The sequence below is a fragment of the Cyclopterus lumpus genome, chromosome 25 (genome assembly GCF_009769545.1).
Source record: "Cyclopterus lumpus isolate fCycLum1 chromosome 25, fCycLum1.pri, whole genome shotgun sequence".
NCBI lineage: Eukaryota > Metazoa > Chordata > Actinopteri > Perciformes > Cyclopteridae > Cyclopterus > Cyclopterus lumpus.
Window position 1 is genome coordinate 3,883,709 of NC_046990.1, and position 22,497 is coordinate 3,906,205.

At 42.1% G+C, this 22,497-nt stretch overlaps 1 protein-coding gene across 1 annotated transcript in view; it reads right to left on the reverse strand.

Annotated features, from left to right (window-relative positions):
• Positions 1-6,085: 6,085 nt before the first annotated feature.
• The window catches only part of si:ch211-137a8.4 (uncharacterized transmembrane protein DDB_G0289901), a 30,527-nt gene continuing 14,115 nt past the window's right edge, over positions 6,086-22,497 (reverse strand). The window contains exons 2-4 of the mRNA XM_034529158.1: positions 13,031-14,614; positions 11,851-12,357; positions 6,086-7,150 (exon numbers count right to left, since the gene is read on the reverse strand). Coding sequence (XP_034385049.1) covers positions 7,128-7,150; positions 11,851-12,357; positions 13,031-14,414 — 1,914 coding nt within the window. The 5' untranslated portion in view covers positions 14,415-14,614 and the 3' untranslated portion in view covers positions 6,086-7,127. The remainder of the gene's footprint in view (positions 7,151-11,850; positions 12,358-13,030; positions 14,615-22,497) is intronic.

Here is a 22,497-nt window from a genome sequence, read left to right on the forward strand (position 1 = left end):
GGTCGGACTCTGTCAGGTGCCATTTGAAACCGCTCACGTGGTACTTTTGTGCGCTGCTTTGGATTAGTGACCTGGTGTGGTGGAAGATTACTATGTTTGATCAGGTGGAGAGTTGTGGTTCAAATATTCAATTGCAACAAACAGAGTCTTCGAAGGAATCAAAGTTGTCTTTCCGTTTATTCAAGCTTGCAAGCTGGGAAAAGGGTTCAACAGCCACGTATCTCAGTGAGCTGCCAAAATCTCTTGATTCATACATTGTATTACATCGTGATTTATACAAGCACATGCACCCCCCTCCAGGGCCCACTATGTTGACAAATGAAGAAACAGTGTGAATGTCTTGGATAAGAATTCAGAAGAACAAAGAACAGAGTGTATTGGTTTCGATAAGGCATATGGTCATCTGTCCTCCTCCCCATCCTCCCTGTTGCTCTGCCCTTGAACCAGTCCACAAAATAACACATATTTTTACCGTCACATTGGTCAAATGGAAATATAGAATCCCAGGGCGACGCTTGTTGTGGCCGCGGTCTGCATATTGGGGTCAAACTTCTATATATTACATTTTTGGCATGCACAACGTGCTGGAGAATCTGTTGATTGAAAAGCTAAATCATCAGTATGTTGCACTTCAAGTCCACTTTATTTATTGTGCAGAATGTTGCACTAATATCATCTCTGTGCTTAAAATGTCATGTAAACGTGAGCCCAAATGCTCATGTCGATTCTCGTATGATCTAATGATAGCAGCTCGCCTAAAACGCCAGTCAGTACTTTACTAATCGCTTCACGTAATTAAATCTGCTAATGTAATTTCTTCTTGAGTACACAGAATGAAGACTGGTATATCATACAGTAGGTGTATATTTAGCAGCTGGTGTCTTTATGTTATAATCCTGACATGTAATCCATCTGTTTGGCCTCTCTCTCTCTCTCTCTCTCTCTCACTCTCTCTCTCTCTCTCTCTCCCCCCCCCCCCCCCCCCTCCATCCCCCCTCCATGTATTTGACCTCAACTGTAACCCAATGAAAGACATATCTAAAGATGAGTGTAACCCAACATGTTCTCCATCTGCTATTCAAAGCGGCTTGCAGTTTAGGGGCGGAGCTCTGTCTGTATTTCTTTGCTGTTCATTTCCGCTCCCACACATTGTCAAAACTGACATGATTATTAGATTATTATCAACCAACTTTTTTTATACCACACAGCATCAGATATCCTGAGGTTGTTTTAGTTTTTGCTTGTGTGCGTGTGTGCGTGTGTGCGTGTGTGCGTGTGTTCGTGCGTGCGTGCGTGCGTGCGCATGCAGCTACTGTACTCTGGCATTACGGCTGTAATAACATAATCCCAGAGATTTGGCCTGACAGCAAAACAGTATGCTGCCAATTTCAACTGACATTAGGGAATTATTGTCTCCACACACTTCACAGACGGCTAGACATGTGTTATTATTGATGCTGTGAGTCTCAACATGTGGCCCGTGACCCTCCGAGGGCCACTGACTGTGAGGGGAATGAAGTTTGGAGGAAACGTGCATGGTTAAAGTTCAGATAGGCCAGCTCCATTTAACTGGACATATACAAATATTGTTGTGTTAAGCGCTTTGAATCGGTACATTTTTACTTTTCAATCATTGCACTCAACGTAATGCTACCTGCACTGAACTACCCTTGTACTTGTTTTTTGTCTTTTTTTAATTTGTTGTTGTATTGGTAATCATAGTGTTAAAGAAACACAATTTTGTTTTCCTACATACTGATAATATACTGTATATAGGTTGAATGTCAACCAATTCTACCTTAAATATACACCAGCACCCACTGTCCACATGACACAATCTGAACATTTTATAATGCCTTGGAAACAAAATAAAATAATCATTGAAATAAGATTATCAAGAACGTGAGCAGCATTTCCATTCACCTATATATTTGTTATAAATGCAAAAAAAGTCAAAACAACCCCAAAACATTTGAATTGAACCGTTTTCTCACATAACGTGTCCATTTCTTACATTGAACATGTGAACAAAAAATCCGCCCACCTGAATAATGAACAATGAATTCTCCATGAACACCAACGTTAGTCACCAAGTTCCAAAAGATTATGTACTTGGACCAATATTATTCACCTTATATATGATTCCTTTAGGCAATATTATCATCAGAAAACAAGTCATAAACTTCATTGTTATGCAGATGATACCCAATACTATCTTTTGACCAAGCCAGTCAAAACCGGCCATGCCTGTAAGACATAAAAACCTGGAGAACCTGCAACTTCCTGGTGTTAAATCTGACAAAAAATGTTGTTGCACTTGGCACTGCATGCTTCCGAAATATATGATCTAATGATATAGTTTCTCTTGATGGCACATCTTGTCTCAAAGCAATGCAGAAAAAGTGTTTCACGCATGTGTTACATCTAGACTAGATTACTACAATTCCTTATTATCAGCCTGCTCTAATAAGGCTCTTGAGTCCCTCGAGTTGATCCAGAATGTTGCAGCTCGTGTACTCACAAAAACTAAGAAAAGAGATCACATTACCCCTGTTTTAGCTGCTCTGCACTGGCTCCCTGTAAAATCAAGAATCACATTTAAAATCCTTCTCCTCACCTACATAGGCCTAAACGGCCATGGCACTGTCATATCTTCAAGATCCTATAGTACCATCCTACCCCTTTAGAGAGCTTATAGTACCATATTACCCCACTAAAGTTCTTATAGTACCTGTTTACTCCTTTAGAGTGCTTATAGTACCATATTACCAAACTAGAGAGCTTATAGTACCATATTACCAAACTAGAGAGCTCATAGTACCATAGTACCCCACTAGAGCTTTTATAGTACCATATTACCCCACTAGAGAGCTGCACTAACTTATTGTCGGGCTACTTGTGGTTCCTAGAGTCCTAAAAAGGAGGATAGGACCCAGAGCCTTCAGTTATCAAGCTCCTCTTCTATGGAACCAGTTTCCACTTTCAGTCCAGGGGTCAGACCCAGTCACCACATTTAAGAGTAAAGGCTCTTTGATAGCGCTTATAGTTGGGGCTGGCTCAGGTTTGCAGGCTGCTATAGGCCTCGACTGCTGAGCGACTTCCTCTGATGCCCTCAGTTCTCTCATCTCCTCTCCATCTGTATTATGTATTGATGTTCCATTAACACATGCTACTAACTTGGCGTCTTCGGAGTCTCTTTGCTTTCTCACTTCGCAGGTTGTTGTGGTTATAATTATTAGCAAACATTTTAATATTATTAAGTATGCTATTATTGGTGTGCTACTGCTATTACTATTTCAATATGTTGATTATTCTGTAAACACAATATCTGTCACACTTCTGTTCGTCCTGATAGAGCGATCCCTCCTCTGTTGCTCTCCCTGAGGTTTCTTCCCTATTTTTTTGTTTTACCTGATCTGATGGCAACATTTGCGAAATTGGGCTACACAAATAAAATGTTATTGACTATTTAACAGAGACTCGAATCTGCAAAATTGACATAATCACGAAACTAAACTACCGATTTAGATAGAAATATATCAAATTACCATAGAAAGTATAATGTTGCTGTTGGCTTTCCCCTGTTCACACTTGCAAGCGGTTTACATTTATTTGAATTTGGACGTGAACGTCAAATTAAACATAAATTAAATTCAGGCTAAATGACATAAGTTCAGATATCCTGAAAAACGAACTAAATATGTTGTACAGATGCCCTACGATTCACTAAGAGACACAGTGATGTTTGCAAATACAAAACACCATGAGCATTTTAACAAAACATACTATCAAACAAATGCATTTATAATGCTTCAGAAACAAACAAAAATGTATATTCTACAGTTGCAAAAAAATATCCTAGAAAGACAAATGTCCTGAGCTAAAGATTTTTAACAGCAGGAGGCACGATGGGGCAATTTAAATGCACCAGGAGGTTAAGCAGAGCAACCAGAGCGCCAGATGGGTCATTCGTCAGACAGCCTTGAAGGGACTATAACGTCAACAACAGTGATTAGCTGAAATATATAATAATTCTGTCAGTTAATTAAGGATTGTTGTAAGGAATATCTTAAGCTAAGTGAGTGTGATTGTTAAAATAGGAAGTTGGTTGAAAGAAGAACGTCAACAATGTAGATCAAGTGGTACGCTTTATTCTTTATTAACAGGCAACTTTGCCCAAACTTTTGTTAAAACAATATGTTTAAACTGCTACATTAATTTATGTTAATATTCTGTAATTCATGAAGCTGCATGAAGTCTGCGAGTCTCAACTCACTTGCAATGACATCAGAATTAATTAATGTTTTGTAATTTCTCGGTATCGATGTGCACCACTTTGCGAAGCAAACGAATAATGTCCCTACTGGCTATGGATTAACAATTTGAATTGTTCATTTCTATGATAATTTTTTTAAATTAAGGAAAACTTCTCTTCCTCCTCTTTCCATTGAGCTTGTAACCTCCATTTGCCGGCAGCAACCGTTCTTCCTTCTGTTAACTTTTCTTCATCCCTCCTGTCGCCTGTTGTTGAAGGAAATACACACAAAAGAGAAAACTATGATTGTATGTCATTGTTGTTTTCTAAATGTAATTTATGGTGTTATTAGATTGCTGCTAGACCAGCCATTTAATAAAGGAGCACAGCAAGCAGGAGAGCAAACTGTTTTTGACTGCAGTGAAAATGTTGTTTTTGAAAGCAGAATATTAAATAGATTAAGATAAAAGTTAAGATAAAAATGTGTTGGCTGTTTTTGAAAATGATTACATATACCTTCTTTCAATCAAAGTTGACTTTTGGACCTCACAACGCTCTGGAGTTATTGGAAATGTTTGGATCACACAAGTCTGAAATATATTGAAATATGATCCTGCAAATAATAAAATACTAATAACACATGCAAAGAAAAGAAGCTGCGCAGCATTCAAATGGAATACGCTATGAATTAAGCTTTTAGCTTACCTTACCTTACCTCAGGAGACGCAACATTCACCGCCTTGCAGCCCAAGCCTCTTTTTCTTGTCATCGTCAATCTCGTGGATATACTTGTGACTCTTCTGCCTTCCACCTCGGACAAGGGAGAAGAGTCACACTTTTCTGAATTATTTCACAGCAATGGCCTCATGGTTGAAAGTACTATCGTGGTCTTTCTCAAAATTGAATAATACGTAATTTCCTCTGATTGTTGCACATGTAGATGCGTTAAGTTTGGGTGTACACCCTAAAAAAGGATTTTCATTGCCATTGTGTCTGTGCTAAGTGACATGAAACAAATGGAAAATGTGAGTCCATATCCACATGCCACTAGGTTTCAATTGTGTGAATGGGTTGGAAATGAAGCAGTTCATGAAAGTACGAGGCAGATTCTGCAACAGACAATTCTGGCTCTTCAACACCTTTCAAAACCTAAATATACATTTTTATCTTGCTACCCTCTTGCGACCCTTCAGATTTTTCTGGTGACCCTTTGGATGTCCTGATCAAAGAATGGTAGATCAATGGTCTACTCTTAAATACGTCTTCATGCTGCAACACAATTGTTTTCTTTCATTGGAACAAAGGGGCCTTGATCAAACCATGAAGAGCAGCCTTTCGTCAAGGCGGTTCACATACGTTTGGCCACACAGAGAACATGGTTGTAGCTTGACATTGTTTAACCTTGGTTGCATATTCTTTATTATCAACTACAATAACTTAAATTTCAATGGTAATTATCAATTAAACATACTAAAACATGTGCAAATTAAAGGTGAAAGGTCCCAGTGTCCTAATTGAGTTTTATCTGAATGTGAGCCATTATAAACACAGTGTAAGCCAAGGGGTAGTGTGCTGGCATATGGACGCCCACGCCTGTCTACATGAAACAGCAGCAGCCTGCGCTCAGATAATACATGCAGATCTACTTTAATACAAAGAACTCTTGTATTATTCCGCCTATTACGTAAAAGGATGAGATTATCAATACACAGATTATGAACATCCCTCGCTCTGCCCTGTCCCTCAAACTCGCCCGTCCGCACACAACACTCTCACACAACACTTCCATTATCCCGATAAAAATAGAAACCTCACAATGACTTGCAGTTTAGTTGTTAGATTTTAGTCTTTATTGTACTATTTTTTTTTCTTGACAATTTGCTAGCGGACATGTGAAAACTTTGACCAACAAAACATCATCATTATTATTATCTTTTTTTAAGTACAGCATATCGCCAGACTGCGGTAAGTGAGAAGATGTGTTTAAAAAAAATAAAACAAAGAATAAAGAGAATTCAAACCAAACAGGAAAAGAAAACATTTTGACTTTAATATTTGATGGTGTTTTTTTTATTCATGTACACAATTTAACAGTCTAAAAACATTGAACACAGAGCTGAAGACATTGCAGTGTTGGTTGGGAAGTGGCAGTCTTTAGGGCAGTTTATATACTGTAGCAACATGGTCCTGCTGTACTGTCGAATATCTACTGGGGCAGATGGGGAAAGGGGGGCGAAGAGGGGTTTGACGGGGGACTACAAACCAAAATGGCCGTCAATACAAAACTAACAGTCTTCTTTTTTTCTTTTTTTTCTTCTTTAAATCCACCAATCAGGAGTCGGTAGAGACAGAGAGCAGAGTTAAGTAGCTTGAAGAGTTGGAAAATAGGGCAATGGGGGGGAAATAGGTGGGGGAGGGGGGGTGTCTCGATTTTTTTCTTTTTTTACATTTCTGCTTTTTTCTTTTCTCTCGTAGACAATATAAAATCTCACAGACAAGCAAAGAAAAGAATAAAAACACTGGATTCACATGTTTGTGTGTATGTTTGCATGTATTGGACGGAGGGGATGAATGGATGGATGGATGGAGGGATAAAAAGAAGGGCTTGAATTATTGCTTTCTGAGTAATTATTAATTTCACTTGTCATCTACATGAATTGCATCTTTATCATTCTCTCAATCTCTCTCTCTCTCTTTCTCACCATGGTGTTCTGTTAACACGTGATTACTCCATTTATTTGGGAGGAAGGAGGAGAGATGAAGGGAGAGAGGAGGAGGAGGGGAAGGAAGGAGGAGGAGGAGTGGGGGTTGGGGGGGCTCAGAGCTCCTTGCTCAGCGAATCCCGGGCAGTTCTAATCCTCTTTGTGTGGCCTCACACGTTTCCCGCCTTTTTGTCTGGTAAATGATAACAGAAGAAATTGAAAAATGTATTAAAAAATAGGTCTTGAAAAAGGGATAATAATAATAAACAGTCATATAAAAGGGGTTATATGTTGTATGTGTGTTTAGTGGTTTAGTACAGATGTTGGTCTAGTGTTGGGTTAGTTATTTCTTTGTTAAGGACGTACACAAAGCAAACAACAACAATAAACAGTTTCATGAAAAGTGGAGGATCATCATCATCATCATTGCATTATAACCAACAGGTAGACAGTCTGTCTGTCAGAGAGAAGGCTAGTTAATCTGGCTTGTTGAAGAGGCTCCGTGACACTTTGATTTTGTCCACTAATCCGTTGATGGACTCAACTCCATTGATGTCTGCTAAACCAGCTTTTCGTTTCCACAGTAAACAGAGAGCTAACTACCTAAGCTACAGCTAGTTAGAGCTAGCAGCCAGCTGCCTATCAGCTGGGGGACTGAGGAGGGAGGCCAAAACACAAAGGTTGAGAGTCTGAAATGAACCTTTTGGTGGTTTTAACCCTTAAAGGCTACAAAAGGTCACACAAATGGTTTTCACGTTTATCAACTGCAGTGGCTTTTATGATCAATGATGAGTTGTTTCTGTCTTCCTCAAGATTCTTCCATTGAAATGGCAAAGTTGTTAAATGAACCTACTCTAGCCTACTAATAAGGAGTCTTGCAGCTTCCATTTTTTGTAAGTTGATGATTGTACTAATTTAAAAGCATGGATGCTGAGCATCATTTGTACTAAAACATAAACATAATCACCAACTCAGTCGACTTTTGTATTGCACATTTCTGCGAACCATGGGATTTGTTCGTGCTTACAGAAACGCACAATGCCATGTGGTTAACGCTGTGAAACAATTGGTTTGGTTTGGGAAACAAAACTTCTTGATGGAGGTTAGAGAAATGGCCATGGTTAGGATTAAAATAATAAGCTAACAATGCAATGGAAACAACCATAACAATCTAACTATCGTAAATAAACATACAAAAGTATAAAAAAAATACTGGAGACTACTGTTTATGTTACGTGAAAAACAAAAGTAAAAGTTGATATTACACCTTTTATTTACCGTTGATTTATGTATGTTGTGCGATGTAACGTAATGCTACATCAGGCTGTGCTACGCAACATTGTGCAACGAAATGTCTTTACATTACTCTGCAAAGGAAAGCCATCAAGGGTTGATGTTTTTGATTTATCCAAGTTACACTGTTACATTACATTGTTATGTTAAATTGTTAAGTTAAGGTGTTGCATTATTATTTTAACACAAACTGATCTTTTTTCTAATCTCACAGTCACACCGATCAGGTCTGGACTCAGTCTCATGCACTCTTGTCTTGGTCATTATTTGGTCTTGGTTTAGGTGCTCTTGACTCCAACACTGATGTATCCATGGTTTGCAAAAACGTGTAATGCCAACATTTTCCCTCAGTTTAAGCATTTGTAGTGAAATTGTCAGCTTGTTTATCTTGCAAAATATTTCCTGAGACAATTATAATTTTTGGTAGTACTTATGCAGCCTGGGCTCATTCAGCGTTAGCATGGAAGACTACAAGAAAGAAAGAAAACTTGACCAGTCCAATTATAATATTGTATAGTAACTGAAATGGGTTAGCCACAGTTCACAGTCAGACTGTTTCTGTTGGGTGGAAGTCTTGATTACATAGAGAGGAAAATCAAATCTACAAAAATCAATGTCATCATTTCCATCCGAAATGGATAGTGCATGGGCCAATAAGCAACACTTTCTGACATACTGTGGAAGAATATTTGTATATGTACATATACATGTAAAGAAATTAGTTTGGGACTTTGACCAATATATAACATGGTGCTGCAAATGTGCCTGAAAAATACAAATAAATGTCTGCTTTACATCAGCCAAAGTCCGTTGTTTGAGAAAAACTAACTCAATAGTGCTAAATTGTAATCACACAGTATTTTTAACCATCAAACAACTAACTCTACAATCGTGCAATTGTATCCCGAGTATCCCGATGACGCTTGGAAATTGTAAATGGAAAGATCTTCCCAAAGCTAGCACCCCACATGACGGGGAAGGCTCAGTTACAGTTGAGGTCTATATAATTACATTTAAGAAAAATACATCTGAAACCAACCCCATCTCTCGGTAAGGCTTATAAATAGCCTGTCATTTACTGATCCTTCTGCGTGTCATTATGCAATTTTTTTTTTTTTGCATGTCCATTAAACTTTCCACGGTTAACGTTGTGAAACGGTGTTTAGCCAATCACTTAATGCTACGTCGTTACAGTGAAACGGTTGCGGCCATCTTTAGGCAACAAAACAATATTAGTAAGGAAAACACGTCACTAAGGTAACTTGAAACTGATCTACTGTCAGTTTCCTGGTTGAAAGTCCTATGTTTGTTTGACCCCTCCAGCATAATCGGTCTGTTGAGAATGCAGTTACGCGGATGCATTTATGTTGCAGTCAGTACAGACTACAAGGCGTTCTTATTGCAAGCAAAATTACTTAGAATAGTCACGGCATAGATGCCCCATTTGGTGAGAGTCGGCTATTCAACTGAATTCATACAGCCCAATATCACAGATCAATTAGAGTTCAGAGCCAAACGCGAGGTGTTAAATGGAGTTAGATACCAGTTAAAAGAGTTTGAGCTTCAAAGAGGCTTCTAGTAAATGGCAGCTGCAGCAGGAGATACGGTGCTCTCCACAAACATCTGCGGGCTGCATAGGATCAAACAAGGTGGGTTGCTGGACAAAGAGCCCCACACTGCACTTGAATGGAGAAGGAGGCTGGGACCGATAAATAATGGACGGAATAGAGCACCTTCTGGTTCACAGGCATTTCACCTCCTCGTGCTCAGTGGCCAGCAGCTTTCAAGCTTTGGCTCCCAGGTGGGAATGTGTAAAACGGTACAAAGAGAAGCAACGCTCTGCTGGAAAAGTGTCTGAGAAAGACACAAATTGCCAAAGAAAACTGTACAAATTGCACACGTTTCTGCTCTGAAATGACTGGTTTGGTGGGGGCTGTAGTTCGCTTGCACTGTGACAGTGTGTCATGTCGCAGTGAAACATAAATGCACATAAGTTCATGAACAGTCAGCCTCTAACCACAGCTGCCCTGCGAATCTGCACTGCGAATCTGCACAAATGATAATGAAACTAGCCGTCATCAAAGTCAAAGGGAATGCTTCGCTCTCCTTCCAACTCTCTCGTCTATCAAACGCACACTGGGTATTTACAGGTGAACAAACACTTATTGAATAACTACGATTTCATGTGTGGCTCAAATATATATATATAATTCATAATTTTAGGAAATTCGCTTTTTCAATTTTAATCTTGTGTATTAAGTATGGAGCTGGAGTCAGGACGTGGTTAGCCTATCTTAGCACAAAGGCTAGACGCAGGGGGAATCAGCTAGCCCAGGTAGTCCAAACTAAAGAAATACACCTACCAACATCCCTAAGCCTAGTTTCCACCAAGACATTCCAGGTAATTACAATCCTGGGACTACAATTCAAGGAACAAACAGGTTACCCCAGGCTGTCTGAGTTTCCACAGTGGATGTCAGGCCTGCAAATATTAGGCAAACAACCTCTCGTCGCAGGGTCAAACACACTCTGCGGCCTGAAGTTCAGTGTGCCTGCTGCATGTACTAATGCATGTTGAATGTAATGTGTCTGTCGCCACATAAAATCATTGTTTGAGTATTTGATAGTTCTAATTTGAGCTTTAGAATGTAACCGATCACAAGAAATAAAGATGAAATAACCTCCCATTTCCAGCACCGACATACAGTCTATTTCTATTTTTCTGTCTGTCTTTTTTCAAATGATTCTGGAAGCCGAGAGAAAGAAAAGGTCCCCAGAAGATAATATAGGCCCTCGACCTGCGGTTGAAACGCAACAAGTTCCTCAAAAGGTTCCTATTTCCTGGGAAAGGTTTTAGCAACTGTAGAAGACCTTTGATGAGCTTGTTGGATGTTGGCAGGTGTATTTTTATTTTTACTTTGGACAGAGCCAAAGGAAGCTGATACCCGGCTTCCAGTCTCTGTTTACCACATCCTGCTCCAGCTCTTCTATTTAACCACAGACATTTGATGGATATTGATTTCATTATCTTAACTCTTGGGGGGAAAAGCGTATAAGTGTGTTTCCCAAAAAGTTGAAAAGGTAAGCACGTGTTTGCACGTGTGTCCTTGCCTGTGCAATGTGTATACATTTTGCACAATTTACAATTTACAACATACATGAGTTACCCTGTGCATAATTGTGCATGTTTTTGGTATCAAATGTCGGCGTCGTAACACCCATTCAGACCGTTGTCGACGCACAGCTCCCTCTCTAATTGGTCAGCTGCAGCTGACATCACGTTCTGAACAATGGCCACCGCTGCATCGCAAAGATCCCTCTTCCTCATCTCTTCCTCCTCCTCCTCCCCCTCCCTCTCACCCTGGTCACATGACTCTGCACCATCGTGACAACCTCCGTTGTGTGGAGACTCCCCCTCCTCCTCCTCCCTGCTAACGGCTAGTGCTAGCTCAGGTTCTGGACGGCTGGTTTTAGTTTGTTTACTGCTACCGTTTGTTAGTGCTGGCGCTTGTTGTTGTTGTCTGTTGTTAGTATCTCCTTCTTTGCTGCTGCTGATGTTTTGTGTCTCATCAGCGTCCCGGTCGGCGTGCTCTAACTCACCGCTGCTCACAACATTGATGATCTTGGCGTTGTTCTCCTCTTTCGCTCCTCCCACCTCTTTGCTCTTCTTCACGGGGCTGCTCCCCATCTTCTCCTCCTCCTGGTGATTGTTTTCGGCGTTCTCTTCCCCCGTGCCGTTGGAGCAGCCGTTCTCCCCATTGGTTACGGGAGCTTCAACGGGCGTCTTCTCCACCTCCTTTGCCGCCTCCCCTCCGTTCTCCACTGCCGGTGTCTTCTTCTCCTCCTCCGCTGCATCTTTGTCATTGGTCTCCTTGGCCGCTGTGTCAACTTCCGCATCCGCAGCCGCTTCCTCCATGGCCTCTTCTCCCTCTGCTCCCTCCCCGGCCGCCTCCTCCTCCTCCTCCTTGGCGCCCTCACCCATGTCCACACTAGTGGACTTGCCCTTTCGAAGGATGAAGTTCTTCAGGGAAACTGCACGGCCAAAATGTGAGCGCTTGGCCTTGGCTGACTTGCCGTCTTTGCCTTCCTCTGCTGCTCCATCCTCACCTGCAGGCAAGACGAGAGTTCAGGCTTAAAGCTTCCTTATGGCTAGTGAGAGATGCATTGATTACCTCTGAAAATGTGGCTGAATGATCGATCACAAAGGATTAACATGAATTAATTGATAGTTGAGTTTATGATTTTCACAAGCATAATGAACCTGTAACTAAATTTAAGCCTGCCTTAATTCATGTTTGGCCCCTAGTGGGAAATAAATAAATCTAGATATACTGACACATCCAGTCACCACCTGTTACCTGTTATTGAATTGGTATGGATGAAGATTGTGACCAAATGATGAATACAAGTCCACTATTTACTCTACTTTTAGCTCAATGTCCAGGGTTCTGTATTGTTGTCCCATTTTCTTTCTGCAGCCAGAGAGTAGAGAGGCAGCTAAATGTAGTCATTACTGTTGACTGAAGCTACAGTGTGACTAGAATTTCACATCAGATGTTGAATATTTAATTTGGTCACAAGATAGATCTTGAGGGGCCACAAGATGATTGATGGTGTAAAGTTTTGCTACACTTTCCTCTGATCTGTGGACCTTGTTGGACCTCAAACAGTTGTTTGAAGGAAATCTGAGACGTTAAGAGGGGAAATATGTTATTTTTAAACTGCTTACGACGGTCCAATCAGATGCTGTGTTGTTTTGTTGTTGTGTGTGTCATCTAACCTGTGGCAGCAGCTGTAGTTGCATCCTCCTCCCCACTAGGGGCGCACTCCGTGTTGGCGCGCTTGGACTTGGGGATGACGCGCTTCTTGAAGGAGGTCCAGATCTCATTGGCGTGTTGCGTCACCGTCACACCTCCCGCCGTTGCTGCCTTCTCCTCCTCCCCACCCTCGACCTTTTCCTCCCCTCCCTCCGTCTTAACCTCCTCTGCTCCTCCCTCTGCTTTAGCCTCCTCTCCTCCCTCCTCTCCTCCCGTCGCTACAGCCTCCTCTGGCTTTGCGTTGTCAGCAGAGTCTTTGTCGGAACCCTTGGCCTTACCGCTGATGCCAACCATGGATGTGTCCCTCTTCAGGCCCTGGAAGGTCCAGGAGCGTTTCAGCTTCCACCTCTTCTGCCCCGACTCCTTGGAGTCCAGCGTGGAGGAGTCTCCGCCTCCTTCTCCGCCTTCAGCTCCATCCTCCTTAACGTCTTCTACTCCTCCTCCTCCGCTCTTCTTGTGAGCCTTCTGAGCCATGAGCTTCTTGAAGGAGTGCCAGCGTTTCATGTGCTTGGTGGCTGCCGAGGAGGACGATGCTTTCTGTTCTCCCTCTGCGACTCCCTCTGCACCTCCCTCTGCTCCTCCTGCTGCCCCACCCTCCTCTATGGTGGAGTCTGCAGTGGCGTTAAGTGCTTCAGGATCTTCCAGCCGGTCCAGGGACTTGGATCGCACCTTTACTTGTTTCTGGGGTTCTGCGGCGGCGCCGTCCTTCTTCTCGGTGCTGCGATGGGAGAAGATCCTCGCCACCGGATTCCTAATTAAATCTCGAACCGTGGACTTAGCCTCTGCAGGTTTTCCCTTGTCTGCTTTCTTCTCCTCCTCCTTCTCTTCATTTTCTGGAGCTTTCTCTATCGCTGCATCTCCTTCTGCACCTCCCTCTGCTCCGCCCTCGGTTGCTGCACCCTCCTCGCCTCCTTTCTCTCCCTCTTTCTCCCCTCCTTCAGTGGCATTCTCCTCCACTCCTCCAGTGGCTGTGCTCTGCTCCTTCTTCTTCCTTCCTCCCATCACCTTCCCAAGGCCGCTCTTGTTGAGGAAGGAGTCCAAGAATGAGGTCTTGGGCTCAGCAGAGGAGGCGCTTTCCGAACTCTGAGGAGGAGCCGCCTCCTCGCCCGGTGCTGCTTCTCCCCCCTCGGCTCCTGTCACCGCCGCTGTGTCGTTATTCACTGTCTCTTTGTCATCAACAACCTCGCTGTTGACGGCGGTGCCATCTTTATCGATAACCTCACTGTTGACAGTCTCTGACTTTGCGTTGGCGTCTCCAGCCTGCTGCTCGGCCTCCGCCGGCTTGCTCTCCGGGGTTTTCCCGTCTTCCTGGACCACCGGCGCCGCGCTGGCCTCCGTCGCCGCCATTTCGGAAAGGGAAAACAAACAACGACTAAATAAAAAGTGTGCTCTTTTCCTTCCTTCCCTGGCCTTATGCCCGCCTCTTCCTCTCTCTTTCCGCTTTTTCGTTCCTCCCGCTGTGGTGGCGCTCTCAGGTCATGGAGAGCAGGGTGGAGAACAGTGATGAGGAGGAAAGATACTCAGCATCCTACTTGTCCTCCAAACTCCTGCAGAGAAAAGAGGGATGTGAGAGGAAGAAGCGCAGATGGTTAATAGCCTGAATCAACACCATAGACACTCAATTAGTCGAGTCTAGACTGTGCTTTGCATGGGGAATGAAGTGTAACCAAATAGAGAATCTATTTTTATGTTTCCTAGTCAGTCACACTTGCAGAATTCACACCTGTGTGGTCTGCTGGGACACACACACACTCCTACTGTTACTTTTTTGAAATTACATGGCTCAAGGGGTTGCAAAATGTGCACCACACAGCAGCAATAATATTTATTTTGTTCAGAGTTTGACGCTTAACTTTTATCAGCTGGTGCTTCAAAACCACAGATGGACGGTCTTATTTGATTAGATATTTAACATTGTTTTTTCTGTTTGACCGTCTCATCCAGGTCTGGCACGTTATTTTAGCAACATGGCGATTGATGGGTTGAAGGTTCACTCAAGGGATTTGGTATGGCACAGCCATAAAATTGACTTAGTGATACAATTAAAAACAGAATGACAGAATCTTGAGCGAGTTTTTGTCACTATTACGGGTCAAGCTCTAAAAGTATTGGATCCGACATGTCCAATAAAGACTAGCACCTTTCGTTAGACTCTCCTTCCTTGGTGTGAATCCACAAAACACCCACATCTTTCAAAGGTTCATTACATCATCACGCTGGATTTCCTAGACGTGATCCTTGAAAGCACCAGTTGACATTATAGTTCCAAGGGTTTGGTTCCCACTGACTGAAGTAAATCTTTAGAAACGCCTCACAAATATTTCATATTTATGCTAACATGTCACCCAGTTCAACGGTGTGTCTCAGTTATGTGTTTTTAATGGAGCTCCATGGGATTTGTTGACAATAAGAGAAATATACCAGATGTCTCCTTTAAAGGCTGCTGCTGGTTGTAACACCTTTGGAGAATTTAATGAATGAATCAGCAGATCAATGAATTCATGAGTCACAAGCTGATGCTTTTTAGCTGTGTGGAACTGTTGAGAGTCCAGACGTTTAGTGAACACATTCGCACACTCTGAGGAGAAGGGGAGTGAGTGAGTGAGTCAGACTGCAGGAGGCAGAGAGATGCAGACAGAGAGGCACTGGGGCGGAGATGGAGGGGCGAGCGAGGGAGGAAAACGCAGACTGACAGAGAAAGAGAGAGAGAAAGAGGTGTAAACACATACACCACATGCTTCAGATAATCTCACTATGTTGTTGCCACAACTGACTGACTGACTGACCAACTGGATGGCCCACTGGTCGAGCGCTTGCTACACTGGCTGCTTTTGAGCTTTACTGGTTGATTCAGTGACTGGCTAAGAAAATAGTACTCGTGCACTAGAATGCGCCTCCGCCAACCAGTCATGTTGCAGTTTACTTCCATGTCCGTCCAAACAATTTGTATTTATTACTCAAACCAGCCTTCGTGGATCATATTCATTGTGTCATTGGGGCCTGAAACCACACTGTCAACCAGCACATCAATGCATTATTTAAACACAGAGCAGCTCCTGGTTGAAACACCCTGTGGATCTGACTATCTGGATGATGGTCTTCTGTGCCCTCTGGCAGACTGTTTGTCATGCTGTTCAGAGGGTCAACCGACTGGCTGATCGGTCAACCTGTTGACCCGAGGCAGCGGCAGACTCTCCGCCACAAGTGGACACCTTGTTGCTGAGTAGGGGTGTGTTTTATTATGGCAAGCAGACCGTTTGGAGCATGTGATCCCCTCTCTCTTGCTGTAAGTGTAAATGCACTTTGTGTCGTTCAAGGGGGCAGCAGTAAACATGACGAGCTCGCCTTACTATCAGGCTGTATTGGACTTATTCAGTAGGTGCATAATCATTTGCATATATTAGTCTCACGCTAATGATGCCAAGAGCAGCATTTTCTATCAGCTATCTGCAGATGCCCGTTTGTTTTTTTGCTGGGACAGAATGATGAATTATCTCTCAGAGTTGACTGAACTTGAGCAGAGAGTAATTTTTCCCACATCCATTACAAACGAGGGCACCGTTGGAGCTGCTAAACACATTTCAGGTCTTCAGGTTGGGTATGAGGGTACGACAGACGATGAGCGGCTTTCCTTCTTCCAGAGACACGTTTGCTCAGACTGTTTGTACGTGCAGGTCACATTAGCAGCTGAGTTTGCGGAAAGATTATCAAGCGTTTGGTCTAATATTCTGCTAATCAGTCATTCAGAACAGTATAATCTCCACTGCTGTTTCGTACAAGGAGACTCTGCTGGCTTCATTGACCTTCAGTATTCCTTTCTGTCGGATTCCAACATCTGCAGGAAAATACACCTTAAGATCATCAATTTTGTCTCTTACGTTTTGGCTTTGTTTTCTGCACATTTCCTTCTCTACTGTATTTGGACTACTTTTTTGAAACCATGTTAATCTTGATAAACTTCACAAATTAAGGTGCAATTATTGTTTTAGGACACAAAGGTTTTCAAATATGATATCAAAGAAGTGAGCTAGTTGGACACGATGTGATATACGGGTGCTCTTTGGCATGACAACTAATTCACAGAGTCTATTTTTAAATATATAGAATATAAATTAGACCAGTCGTGACAAGACTACTAGCCTCTAAAGGCTGTGTATCCTCTAATTTACATGAGCTGCAACATATGGAGGTAAATCTTGTGAAAATGCCAAACCGATGGCACTGTTCTTCCAGATCAAACGGAGCCAGTAGTTAACTGACTGAGGCCTCATAGACTCCAGGACTGTGACGCCTCTGAGGTGCTTTCTGTCGGCACTTCAAGTCTTCAGGGGTTAGAGTGAGCACACGCTTCAAACTTGAGTTGTCCACATTAACCTGAAGGCAAGTTCTTAGAACATCCAAGGCACGTTTCCTGGGCCTTGGTCACTCCAACACATTCTCACTCACCCAAACAACGGTCTCTTGGGTAAAAGTCCATTGTTTGTTTGAACCATCCTATCATACCCACCATAGCCAGGGGCATTTCCACAAGAACTGAAGGCTGCTATGGTTATTCCAATATTAAAGAAAGAATATAAAGTAGTTCAACATGACTTGCTCGTCAATCACATTCTTCCTTGAATGGCACCAGTTAAGGCACCACTTTGCTCCAACTGATCTTAAACCCTCTAGAGGTCGGAACTGTATGGGAGGGCTCAACACTTTCTGTGACTTTCAGACACACAATCCATGATTAGCCAGGTGTGTGGAGGCGAGAAAGTAGACTGGGTTTAAAGTTCTCTCTCAAGCTGCCTTTTTCTTTCTTTCTTTCTTTCTTTAACAATTTCTATTGCCGAAAGGTGTGTGCGGTGAGCGATTATTAAGTCATCTTTCTCTTTTCGCTACACCGTATAAACCCTTTGGCCCGACAGTGAGGTCAGATGACACGCTGTATGAACTAGTTATTATCAAACACAGTCCCAGCCTTTAAATCCAAGATTCTACCCGAGGGGGAAGACCGGACCTTTGGATTCAGCCAAACGCTTGTGTCACAGGAAGCAACCGAGAAAGTAGTCTGCAAAATGGTAGCTCAGACAATACAGGAGGAAATGTATCATCTCAACCCTGATTGCACTGGTTTCGAGTCATTAAAAAGCATTTAAGAAATAATTGAACAGCAATATACACTGAGGAATAAATCCCCCAAATTGTGGGTTAAAGCAGAACTTATAGTATTAATACATTTGTGTTTCTCCAGGGTTCTAACCAGCTGTTTGAGGCACGTTCAGCCACACCAGAGGAAGCTCCACCGCGACCGTCTTTGTTTTGGTTTTCTCTTTATTTTGGGTTGATTATATTTGTTCTTGGTGGGCGATTACGCCGCTGCAGCAGCAGAGGAGCTTTAGCGGGCTGGATGGTGGATGTGAGGCTGAAGCCCCGAGGTGTTGGAACGGCATCAGACAGAGGAGGACGACAAAATGGAGGGATGGGATAAGATGGGGGGGGCAGAATGGGAGGAGGAGGAGTGGTGCAGACATGGGCTCATTGCGAATCGTCTGTTTCAATTCGTCTGTCTCTGTCTGTCTCCATCTTTTTTTTGCTTGTCCTGCTTCTCCATCTCTGCCTCCTTCTACCTCTCTTTTCTGTCTCTCCTTCCATCGCTGCTGAATCTGTCTTTTCTTTACTCTTGGCCTTTTGGTTTCTGTGGCTTTCTTTCATTCCACCCCTGTGTCTTGTTTTCGGTCTCCCTATTGCTCTTCTTACTGTTTCTCCCCCTTCGTTATCATTGTCATCCTCTCTCACCATCTTTTTGGTCCTCTGCATGTGTTGTTCTAATCACATGTACGCCCACTATCCATGTTTCTCCATCCCTCTCGGTTTTCGTCTCTCGATCCGTTCCCTCCTGTCAGTCTTTATCTCTCTTTTTGAGGGATAAATCAGTATTTCTTTTTATGACCTTTCTGTCTGACTGACTCTCTTGAGTCCAGAATTCATCTCATTTAACTGAACATAGCAGAGAGCAAAGAATGAGCCAATGTTCCCATAACCTATAATATAGAATTGTATTTAACGCGTGCCGTGTCTTTGAAGTTTAACAGGTTGAACCCCGGGAACCTGTGCCGCCACCTACAGGCAAGGGAAGTAACAGCTGTTTTAACAGGCATTGAGCTGTGTGTGACAATTAATATTTGACCTTTCCATTATCCAAACCACTTATCCTATTTGGGGGCGCTGGAGCCGATGCCAGCCAGCATTGGGCGAAGGCGGGGTTCACTCACAGGCAAACCTACTCACATTCAACCAGTTCAGTGTGGAAAAGACTGTTGTTGCTCTCAGTCATAATGCAGGTCTCTTCTGAGAAGGGAACTTTGTGAAGCTTACCATAAAATATATGTAGAGTGTTATTGAGTGCTGCAGGAAGGAGTTCTGAAACCAGGAAATGAGACAGCATTTTGCACCTTCAGTTCCCTTGACTCAAAAGTCAATATTTTATTCAGTGGGTTAGATGCCTGAAATAAGTTCGGTGGTTAACACAAGCTTTAGATATTCTGACGTTCTGTTTTCTGACATAAAATGCTTGAATTATTTTGCTTTTTTTAAAACTTAATAGTGGTGATGTGAAGTCATTCAACCGTGGTGACATTTCAACATAACATTGTTTTTTTACCACCGGTATTTACTCTTCAAACTATTTTAAAAAGTGATCATTAGTGTCCTGTATTAGAAGCTGATTTATTTCTCAGCTCTTTTTAAAAGATCAAAAAAGATTCTGCTGTTGTTCATGCAATGCACTCTTTGTGAAATAAGTCATTGTTGCTCGTGACGTTAGGATCGTAAAATGATTTGCACAGATGAAACTGTGTGGATTTGTGTTTTCCACCGACGCAGCTTGTCAATGTGAAGCGAGATTCAAGCGGATGCTTCTCGAGATAACACCACGAACCCTGTTCCAACGTCCTGAGATATGAAGATTGTTTCATTGATGTTTAGAAATAATAATACATTTATTTTCCAAAACCTTCCACACATGCAACTGCAAAGGGGCAAGAAGCAGCAGGATGTCAGTCGCGTGCTATGGAGGACTGATGCACAAGGAGGCCAATCAGTGCTTGATATGTAAATGATGTGGTCCACATGAATAATACCAACTGAGAGAGAGACAAGAGAAGGTGTTCTCTTTGTGTTCGTTTACAGCCAGAAGTGGATTTGTGTTTCTATTTCTGAAGCGGGACACAACATTCAAGTCTGCTCCCTGGAAACAAAGTTCATCTGCTAATTTTCAACTGCAAATACATTTTGAAAAAATGCAAGTTACATATTCTTTTGTTTTTTCATCAACATAATGAGAAAACATTTGAATCAATGTCGACAGACAAAGGACTTTTCTAACCATTCATCTATTGTGTCGAATGCATGACTAATCATTTCTGGAGCCATGTCTAGGTACCTCTCAGTATGGTTATGGTTATGGTAAGACAACACGCTGGTTTGCATCTGACAAGCTGTTTCTGCTGGAGAACCTGCAGCTCTCAGAAACAGGATTAATCTTTCCTCTTCAGTTTTCATAGTTCCCTACCAGGGTTGCAAAATTCCGGGAATATTCAAAGTTGGAAACTTTCCACAGGAATTAACGGTAATATACGGGAATATACGGGAATTAACGGGAATAAACTGGACATTTTAGGGTAATTTAACTGTATTTACCTTGTCATAAGCAGACATGCATGCAAACATTTATAATACAACTTTTAAAAATGAAATTTTTGACTTTTTTGACATTTTGTGAGTTGAACTTTATTCTTTCATCGAATAACAAAAACATGAACGTTGAATAAAAAAGGTGTATTCCCTATGATCACCACCCCCCAACCCAATTTTTTCCCTGAATCCTTTCAGGTCTAAATGCTTTCTTCCTGGACCTCATCAACGTCCTCCTCACTGCTGTACAAAGTTAGTCTACTGTATACAAATAAACTTGGTATTGAAATGAACATGGCTTCAGTTTACCAAGTAATCAATATTCTAGGTAATGACGAAAGTTCACTTTCTACATGAACTAGTTCAGTTCATAGTTCACATATTTTAAAATGAACTAGTTCAGTTCATAGTTCATAATTCAAAATGTTGAACTAAGTTCACAGCTCCAAAAAATGAACTAGTTCAGTTATTTTTTTCAATATGTTGCGAGCTATAATTGAAATCTCTATCTGTCTGCAATACCGCTCTTGGCCTCTACGCAACTCGGCGCTGTCACACTTGCCAGGCATAGGGCTGAAACGTTCAGACGCAACACTGACGACAAAGACGTTCAAAAAACACAGAACGTTTTATGTTTACGTTTATGTTTCTGGCAGACAATGTTCCCAACCAGCTGCATTCAGGGTCCAGCTGAGCTAGGCGTGCATAGTCTTGTTCTCAACTACATTTAAGTTTCCTGTTATATGCTTTTGCAAATAAACTTTTTTTTTTCAAAATTCCCGTGGAAACTTTCCGGAAATTTACCGGAAACTTTCCGCCCCTTTGCAACCCTATTCCCTACATTAAACAAGTCATTTTGTCTTGCCACTTCTTATCACAGAAAGTTATATTATATTCGAAAGTTTCAAAGTTCTGGAGGCAAAACACTGCTTCAGATGACTTTATCATTATTTGAGGTCTTTCAATGCCTCATGGGTGCATTTGCAGCTGCATGTGTTTTCACTCTCTGATGGCAATCTAATCCTCCAGTTAATGCAGCTATAATGGGGGTCAATGGGGGGGCGGCTGAGTGGCCAATCACAGTTTCCCTGTTCACACTTTGATAATAGCCCTCATCCTCACACCTTCCTCCTATCAACATGTCCTCAACCCAATGCATTCACACACAAACACACGGCTTAGGTTCCTCAGTTCAACCCTTTGTGGTGGAGATTTGCGACCTTTCAGCGCCTGAATATGGAAAACAGCCTCATGTGAATGTGAGGCGGGAGCTGTTTGAGGTAGTTAAAAAGCAGAATGTGAGTGTTTTAAGATAAGAGTGAAGGTAGAAGTTTTTACACTTGAAAAACTAATTTATGTTCTTGATTTGTATAATTTCACCCATTCCCATATCACAACAAATCGCATTGAAATTAAATTTATCGGGGATGGTGCATGAATACAGACCAGCGACCAGATAAAGTATACTGATTTCCCATGAACATTTTGCATTAAGTGCTTCTAAATATAATCCGATGGGGCTCACGTTACATTGTGCAACATTGTTTGTCCTCTACAAACAAAGTTACTATCGAATACATTTGGAATTGAACTGAAGTGCTGCATATGAAGCAACATCTCTGCTCACAAACAGTTTCCCTCCTGTCAGTCCAAGCTGATCAGCAGCGGCTTGTCAGTGTGACAGTGACGCACACACACAGCTTCGACACAGTTTGCACACACACACTAACAACTTTGTCCTGAAAAAGTAACT